The 9,410-nt window shown below is 37.6% G+C and overlaps 1 protein-coding gene across 6 annotated transcripts in view; it reads left to right on the plus strand.

Annotated features, from left to right (window-relative positions):
• The first annotated feature begins 1,642 nt into the window (after nt 1-1,642).
• The window catches only part of LOC101466452 (RAC-beta serine/threonine-protein kinase), a 46,947-nt gene continuing 39,179 nt past the window's right edge, over nt 1,643-9,410 (plus strand). Inside the window, exons 1-6 of one of the 6 annotated variants that reach the window (XM_024803914.2) lie at nt 1,643-1,789; nt 3,497-3,629; nt 3,756-3,884; nt 4,026-4,137; nt 4,414-4,564; nt 5,325-5,456. In XM_024803914.2, coding sequence (XP_024659682.1) covers nt 3,584-3,629; nt 3,756-3,884; nt 4,026-4,137; nt 4,414-4,564; nt 5,325-5,456 — 570 coding nt within the window. In that variant the 5' untranslated portion in view covers nt 1,643-1,789; nt 3,497-3,583. Of the gene's footprint in view, nt 1,947-3,496; nt 3,630-3,755; nt 3,885-4,025; nt 4,138-4,413; nt 4,565-5,324; nt 5,457-9,410 lie in introns of all 6 variants that reach the window. The other 5 variants (XM_024803918.2, XM_024803920.2, XM_024803913.2 and 2 more) reach the window with 5 other exon arrangements.

Consider the following 9,410-nt stretch of genomic DNA (forward strand, 5'->3'; position numbering starts at 1 on the left):
TTTAATTTTTTATGTTTTCTGCTTTATCTTTTCTACTTTATAAATCATGGATTAACCATTAGTAAATAAAGTATTAACCCCTAGTGAGCACTGTCTCTTAAGAGGGTCATTGACCCACTATTAGTCAATAATAATGTGCCTCACCACATGTAAGAAGATGTAAAAAAAAAAAAAAAGGCTGTTGGTCATTATCTGCACAGTCTTGATGCATGCTCAATCATCCAGGTAGTGAAATACCAAAAAGTTGATTCTGTTCATCCTTGCATAGTGTCCAGACGAGCAGAATCAACTTTTTAGGATTATCAGCAGAGGTTTCAGGTGAAACCATTTTGAGACCTTGCCCCACCTTATTATGTGACCCATTGAGCTCACAAGATGTGAATGGGGACTCGGGTGCCTGGGAAGGTACCTTAAAACTGCATTGTAGGTGGCAGCCAGTTGGTGTCATAAGCTGCCCCCTCTGTTCAAAGATGGTCAGTTGCTTTCAGAACTGAAGAAACTTCTCAGGTGAGAGGTGAAACATCTTCAAGGAACTTAAAGAAGTCCAGTCAGTTTCTTTCCAAGCGACTTAGATTGTATTTGTCAATATTGTGTCACACATATGGCGCTAACTTGTGGCAACAGGGAACTATCCAGTAGGTTATAATTATTCAATATAAATGAAATTTTAACTGTTGGTTCCACACATGATATACAGCAGTGTGACATATGGTTAGACAATTGCCACCTAGTGGCCATAGATGGTGTTCAGTAGGGTAAATGATGCCAGACCCAGTTAACGTACTGAACTGAAAATAACCACATGACTGCGTGAGTGCTTGACCTCAGCACAGTTGACTGAGGCTGGCCTGGACAAGCAGCAGGGTGCAAGGACCCTCTTATTGCTGCTTGCATCTTTAATATTGTATTTGGTGTTGAATCGCCTAATACAGTGGTAGAAAACTTTAAGCGTTTAGCTTGTGACATATTTTAAATGTTATTGTACTTCCAGTCTCAGCTGGGTCCCTCACTTTCACTTTTATTTTTCTATCAGCTGAGAAGCAACCAAATACAGGTGGTAACAGCCAACAGGAAAACGCTAAAATACACAAACAAACAAAAAACAATTTGGTGACTTTTTACTTCCAATCTCAAATATCCTCTCTGAATTTATAATTATAGCCATATGTAACAGAAATAGCCTTTCCCTGAACATAGTCCAGCATTAATTTGATCACACTCCCAGTGGAAAGACTTTAAACAGGCTGAAAAACTGGATTTCATAATGTCACTAACACCATCAAATGAACAACAACTAATTCACTATGTTGGCTAAAATAACATTAAGAGAACATAATTTACAGTGAATTAGGTATTACTGGGTATCTGGGTATGTGTTTGCTCACAGTATTATCCTAGTTAAAAAAGCCCTAAATCATTGGTGGCTGATCCACTAACATGTTTTCAGATACAAATCAATTTAATTTATATTTGCTTATAACATACAGACTTATGTTCTGAGTTATTAGCTTTTCAAAAAAGCATCACAAACATTAGTGTTCCAATATCTTCATGGCGCGGCCAGTGTATGTTACTAACTTCCGGGAACAATGGCATAAAAAAACAAAACAAAGAACAAGCACACATGCTGCCTGCAGGGGGCGATACTTGCGTAAAGAGGTACCACTATGTGACCTAAGCTACGAAGAAGAAACTTCCACGGCGTTTTCCTCGGTGGATGGCCTGTTCTGGAACTAAACTGTGAAAGCTGCATTGAAACGAAATCTGTGTGGGATAAAGTCACTGAGATGTGCGTTAAATTAGGTTTCATAATTAAGTTGTGCAAAATATATGAAGTTAAAAGATTAGCTGACAAACTTTTAACTCATAGCTAGGTAGAACTGCTATTTGATAATCGCTATCAGGGCTCTTTCAGCAACCCTACCAGAAGGCATATGATCGCTAACGTAAGATATTTTTTTCTAATAATAAAAATAAAAATGAATTTATTATAGTTCAAGGAATCATTACTAATATTAGAGTTCGGTGTGAAGCCCCATAAAACTCGAGTATGGAAAGCACTACTATGACTGGCTGTAAAATAAGAACCTAATATGTGATAATAAGCTATAAGTAGCAAAGTGACTTTTGACACTACTCAAGTGACAAGTATCGTTGTTTGACGTTCGCTTGTCTGTTAATATAGATTCAGTGTGAATACGTTAAGTTATTAACTGTATATACATTTCTTTACTTAAAGCTTTTTGTAACGTGTGCTTTCAAACTTCGTTGTATGTTAACAGTAAATTATCTGCTGTGAGTATTTAACTGCAAACCAACTTAACTGCCCCGCCGAGTGACGAGAAACAATGAGAGTAGGATTAGAATGGTATTATGTGTTGTTTAGCTGGAATTACTACAAATTGCGAGTTTTGTATTGTGCTTTCATTTAAAATGTTGCGCGATGTTTGTAAATGTGATACCTGCCGCTGGTATCCTTGTGCAACAAAACTAGCGATAAACGCACACACTCACGTTGCAGGAATTGTACAGTAATGTACGTTAACATCCGGTAGACTTATGCATTCATGTCATATGCCAAAACCCCCTTTTTTAAATAATACTTAAAATTCCGGATTGGTTTATTAGTGCTGGGCGGCGTATGAGCCAACGCTCATTCTGTGGAGCCTTCACGTTAGCTGCAACGGGCTAAGATATGCCATTTTAAATGTTACTCACCATCACTTCTATAAAGTGTAAGGTTTCGTCCCCTTGACATGTAAGTTTATGTTCCGAGTAAAACAGTAATAGTATACATTTACAGAAACTTGTCGAGACAATCATAAATGATTAAACGATTAGCGAATAAATAGACAATGAATATGCAATAATTTCTTATCAAGTTTGAAAATATTGTAATAGCTTATTAAATATTGTGTGGTTTCCATTACTTGAACACGAAGTTTATTTCTTTCTTTCTAGCCATTCTAATATATAGTGGATACAGCATCATCGGTCGGTCTTTTTGATGTTTTTCCAACACCCATCTTTTTCAATATAAATCATTCAGCTTGACAGTGAAGCAAATATGAGACTTTAGGCTTTAAATCTGTAAATTAAGATAAAATTGTTTAATCCTAAAGTTGATAGTCTGTTACAACATCAAGACAGCAAACATTTAACAAATATCTTAAATAAGCTTTTTAAATTTAGTCAATACTCTGACTGCAGTCAGTATTGATGAAATCCAGATACTCTCATCTGGATATTATATTATCAGGTCTTAAATGACTTTTCTTTCATTTTAAGATTATTATTTTTTTAGTCAGCTGTTGACTGAATGTTAATTTTTTTCTTTTTTTCTATGGAAAATATTTAATGTCAGTGTGTGAATGTGTGTGTGAATGGGTGAATGACTGAATGTAGTGTAAAGCGCTTTGGGGTCCTTAGGGACTGAGTAAAGCGCTATACAAATGCAGGCCATTTACCATTTTGTTGCACTGCTTATTTCATTCAGTAGGTGCTGTTGTCACTGTGACTGAGTCTTAAACATAGTAAGAATCTACTTTTCCTCCTTCTGACTCTCTCTGGGCAGTCCCTTACCATGAATGAAGTCAGTATAGTGAGAGAGGGATGGCTTCACAAAAGAGGTATGGATCATGAAAATTGTTATAAAATTGTGTTATAAGATGGGAAAACTGTTGACTTCTGTTGTCTGTTGCCAGCTACTCATCGTATAATTGCACTGTTGATTTAATTTGTCATTTTTGATCCAGGTGAATATATCAAAACATGGAGGCCTAGGTATTTTATCCTAAAGAGCGATGGCTCTTTCATCGGTTACAAAGAGAAACCAGATTTAAATGACCAACCTTCCCCACCACTGAACAACTTCTCAGTGGCAGGTTAGTCTTTTAAGATGTTGAAGAGTGGCCGTCCTTTATGTCAGATCCTTTCAGTTTTCAAGACTCCCTGTATGTTTTTTCAGTTCTGGTCCCTTCTAACCACCTTCAAGTAAATATGAATGATAATTGTATTTTTTACAGAATGCCAGTTAATGAAGACTGAAAGACCCAGACCTAATACATTTGTCATCCGTTGTCTGCAGTGGACCACTGTTATTGAACGTACTTTTCATGTAGAAAGCAACGAAGAGAGGTAAAAACCGTAAATCACATTTCTTACTATCCTTGTCAAATCCTGGCATGCACTTTTTGTGTTTTATGTACTGTGATGTGCATTTTCCTGTATCCATTATTCATTAGTTGTCATTTAGAATACTTCGACTCCATCTAATGTTTTTTTTAAATTGACAATTACTAAGTCACGCCAAATTCTCCAGTATTGATGTATATGATACAGTGATTTCATACTCTTCACAGTTTTACGGATTGGATAGCCGAGTGGCAATTTGTGATATTTTTTACATTTCAGAGAGGGGTGGATAAGGGCAATCCAGTATGTAGCGAACAGTCTGAAAATGCAGGAACAGGGGGAAGAGGAACCAATGGATGTTCTCAGCTCACCAAACGAAAGCAGCCTGGTGGAGATGGAGGCAGTTATATCCAAGAGCTGCACCAAAGTGGTGAGAGAATTAGCTGATACAGCTTTGAGCTGATAAAAACTGCTACTTACTGTAAGTCAGGCCAGTTTCAGTTGGTCTCACATAAACTCTATCAGGGAAGCAATATGTTGTGCAAACAGGAATATCAGTATAGATTTGTGAAAGGATATTTCTTACATCATACAAACATGTAATTGTCTCTGGCTTCCTCAGAATTACTATCCTTAGAATTGGAAAGTAAACCCAATGCCAGCATTCATTGGGACTGCAGTGGTAGCAAAAAGACATCTTGTAGTGTTCAAGTGTGGGGGAAAGTGGCCCCTTGGCATGTCTGCTTGCTGTATAACCTCAATAAATACTTTCCTGAAAATTTTATGGTCGTATTTGTTAGTTAAGTTCATTTTAAATGTTATTAGAGTAAGAGAGAAATCTAGTCAGTCTATTCAGGTGTTTATTCTTTGTGATTGATAAGTCATTAGCCATTTAGTGTAGAGGTCCTCTGTTTCACAGTCAGAGCCACTGCTTGCTCATTACTGGTGTGGTTTCAAACCAAGGCTGAGCTTTTATGTCACAGTGATTAGGTGAATAGTTTTATGTGCAGTCTGCTATTTGCATTAGGACATAAGGAACAAGGATGCAAAGAACGAAACTTTTCATTTCATGTCAAACGAACAGCATAATATATTTTACTTCTAAATGTACGTAACTTTAAAAGATTATTTTGTTTAATTAAAAAAAATGTACACACACTTCCACAATGAATGAGTTGTATATTTTACAGACAATGAGTGACTTTGAATATCTGAAGCTGCTTGGAAAGGGTACCTTTGGGAAGGTGATTCTTGTCAAAGAAAAGACAACTGGAGTACATTATGCCATGAAAATACTGCGCAAAATGGTGATAATAGCCAAGGTAAGTGTGTGTATTGACATAATTGATGCAGTTGTAATTGATATATTTCTGCCATTTTGCTGCTGCAAGACTTGTCCTACTTTAACAGATGAATGCTGCGAAATGTGTGTGAAGACAGGAGTGTGGCACAGCATCAACATTGGCTTCCTGTTTTCTAGTATAATGTTTATTGGCTCATTTTGAAAATTAGTGTTTATAGGGCTTGACTAAAATATTTTTGTCATTAGTTATGAAAGACACTGCTCATTGAATTATGATCAGTTCCTGATTGTCAGTGATTTTAATATTCATGTCCATTATGAATCCAGACTCTTGGTCAAAGAATTTATTGATCTTATTGAAACATTCTGACTCAGTCTGTGTCTGGTCCGATTGTGCACATGATAAGTTCTTTAACAGCATCTTTGTTTGCATCAGCTTTCGATGATTCTGTGCTTGTAAATCGAGATTATTACTTTACTCTTAATCTTAACAAATTTATAATTCTATTTAATTTTTGGCCTTTTTTGGATTTTACTTTGATAGGTACAGTGAAGAATTGATAGGAAAGCAAAAGGAAGAAAGGGCTGCGGCTTGGACTTGAACCTGGCCGGCTGCTCTCAGCCATACAGCATGTGGTCGCTTTTTAGCAGTGCTTTAAAATTTCATAAACAGATTAGCTCTGTTGTTAAGACAAGTTTCTTTTAGCTGTGGCTCCTCAGTAAGGTGAAGGCCTACCTTACGGCACATTACTTTTAGAGAGTAATTCATGCTTTTATTACTACTTGTGAAAACTATTATAACTCTTTATAATTGGCTCTGATCAGTTCTGACTTCGTCACCTACAAGCTGTTCAAAATGTAGCAGGTTGCCTTTTGACAGGAAAGAAATGGTGTGAACACATTACACCTGTACTGGCCTCCTTACACTAGCTTTCAGTTAATTTCAGATCCAGTTTAAAACTGCTTACTTTTCAGTGGTTAGGCAATACCTAACTTAAGAGACCTTTTGAAACCCTGTAATCCTATCAGAGCACTGAGCTATACAAACCACATGTTCAATCCAATAGTTTCAGCAATCTCCCTTCAGAAATTTGCTGCCATTGGTGAACCCTTATATTGATGCTACAGTGCGGCAGAAAAAGTAGCCAAACATGCAGAGGAGTAATTGACTGCACTGAAAAGGGCAAGTTACAATAGTTGCAGGATAGAGCTACACAACCCTTGTCTTAGGATTTCTGAGTGGTCTGCAGTTATCTTGTAGTTACGGCAGTAAAACCAAAGCAGAAAATGCTACTGATAAAACTGAAACGAAGAAAGAAGAAAGACTGAACATAGATATGTTGGCCTATTTGCTTGAGGTATCGACTCAGGAGTGAAAGCACAAACAATAAAACACATTTGTTCAATATTACAGCAATAAAGGTGTTCAGCAGTCCTTTTTTTGTCAGTCCATATACCCAAGTTGTTACAGGTCCTAGTTCTTTTCAGTTTCTTTTGTTCAGGTGTGTGTTGAGTGTATGTCTAGTGGGTATGGGTTTGTTTTTTTTAAATAACTATCAGAGTAATGTTATCTTGTTGAAATCTCACTAGCTTATCTGTCCAGAAGCAATGAGGCTGTCGCCAGCATCACAGCTGCAGATGTTGAATCCTTTCTTGCCATTAGATTGTTTCTAACTCAGAAACCATCAACCTGCACAAGACGCAGAACAACTGTCACCAGCCCTCCAAATTTCTCTTCCCTTCTGGGTCCTGGCATGCTGCTTAAATAGGCTGTGTTGGGCAACCTCCTCTGGCACTGCCCCCTGAACCACTGCACCCACTGTGGTGGAAGCAAAACCGCAAATGTAAGAGGGAATTAATGATAATGTTTATCAAACGTTAAGCATAGTTTGGATTTTCTTTTGTTGCGGGTTCAGTGAATTCCGGTCGGAGAGTGACAAAACCTGCAGCATCAGAATCTGTGATGTGTCGGCTTTCAGCACCATCTTTATACGTGCCATCAGGTGAACAATCTGCGCTTTCTGTTTACATCTTTTTGTGGAATCCGTGTATCTGCTCTCATTTGCTGTTTTAGCTGTTTGGTGGTTCTTGAAATAGTTTTGTGAGCTTTAAGCTGAGATTCTGGCGATTTTGGCAAAATACATTTATATTTAAAAATTGATTCAGGATTTAATGAATCGATATCAATATCAATCTGCTGAAATTTTTTTTTTTTAAACCCAACCCTAATACTGACCACCACATAACAATTGTTGTTTTTATTCATCCATCCATACTTTTTCATTAAGCCAATTCAGTGTTGCGGAGGCGGGGGGCTGGAGCTGTCCTAGTGTGAAAGGCAGGGTGCACCCTGAACAGGTCACCAGCCTGTCCAGGGTTAACACATAGAGAAAGACAGCTATTCAAACTCACATTCACAATTTAGAATCACCAATTAACCAATTATGCTGTTTTGCTGTTTCCATTCATTTTTCATTTATCATTATATATATATATATAAATGCAAAACATGTTGCAGTGAGCACAGAAACTGTGGGAGCTGTTAATGTATGGCGTTATTTTTGTGCCACTATTCTAAGCGCATGTAAAAAAAAAAATAAAAAATTTGACCGCACGTAAAAAAAATTTGCAGGTGCAAAATAAATTTCTCCTCAAAATGCAACACTTACACCTGAGTCCCCATGTTTTAACAGGCAGGCGTGATTGCAGATGCCATGCAGGATCATCCGCACGGCATCCGCAGACCGCGCCCACCACAATATCTCATATTGACTGTCAAGAACAGTGGTGGATGATGAAGAGAAGCTCTAAAGATGATTTTGTTTTCATTATTATGGCAGAGGGAAATTCCAGCCTTGGGGATATCAGGCCTCCGCGGTTGCTGTGAGAAATAGCATTTGCTGATTGATAATTTGGGCTCGTTGACACGTTGTAGTCATCAAGGTGACAATGAATTCCTCTAAATTAATTGTCTAGAGCAGCGGTCCCCAACCCCCGGGCCTTGGACCGGTACCGGTCCGTGAGTCGTTTGGAACCGGGCCGCAAGAGATGAGGCTCAGGTGTGAAATGTATGGTTTTCAGGGTTTTTATTGGTTTTCAGCATTATTATGTTATCGTTTTTATCGTTAACTCGGTTTTCCTGGGTCTTTTCAGGTGTGTTATGAATAAATCTTCTTTTTTTTCGGTACCGGTACTAGTTTTATTTTGTTGTATTTATCCGCGACACCTTAAAGGCCGGTCCGTGAAAATAATGTCGGGCATAAACCGGTCCGTGGCGCAAAAAAGGTTGGGGACCGCTGGTCTAGAGTCATATTTTAGGCCATCTGTCTGACAATTGGCACCATTGGGTCTTGCGACAGGACAAAGATACCAAGCACACACGTAAATCTAGAACAAAATAACTCAGAGAAAAGATTAAAGGTGTTGCAGTGGACCATTATCAAGAACTCAACCTGATTGAAATGGTGTGGTGGGACCCTCAGAGATCTGTGCATGAATGAATGCCTGCAACTTCAGTGAAGTAAAGCAACATTTTAAATGAAGTTGTGCAAAAAATGATACAGTAAAATATGTCATGTGTTGTTCATTTTAAGGTTGTTTGTCCCAGATTTTAAATTAGTTTAGAACTTGGTGAGGACTAGAGATTTTTTTTCTATATACAGTCTTGATACATAAAACTTGAAGGTAGGTGTATTTTCTTTTACATAACTCCATAAAAATATGTTCTTATCTAAATATGAGGTAAATGAAAACATCGTGCATCATTTGTGACTTCGTTGTGTCAGCAGTGCGCGCTTGTCCTCTGACCATCTTTAGGTAACAAAGTGGCTGAATAAAATTAGACTGTAATATATATCAGCTACATTGTTGTATTTTAGCTTTGATACAAGTTAAGGCATTAAAACAAAGATTATGTCAAACGGACTGTCCTTCTCAGTCTCTGTTTGTTCTTGCTTTAAGTAACGTTTTACTA

Source organism: Maylandia zebra, linkage group LG10, assembly GCF_041146795.1.
Source record: "Maylandia zebra isolate NMK-2024a linkage group LG10, Mzebra_GT3a, whole genome shotgun sequence".
In the NCBI taxonomy this organism is placed as follows: Eukaryota; Metazoa; Chordata; class Actinopteri; order Cichliformes; family Cichlidae; genus Maylandia; species Maylandia zebra.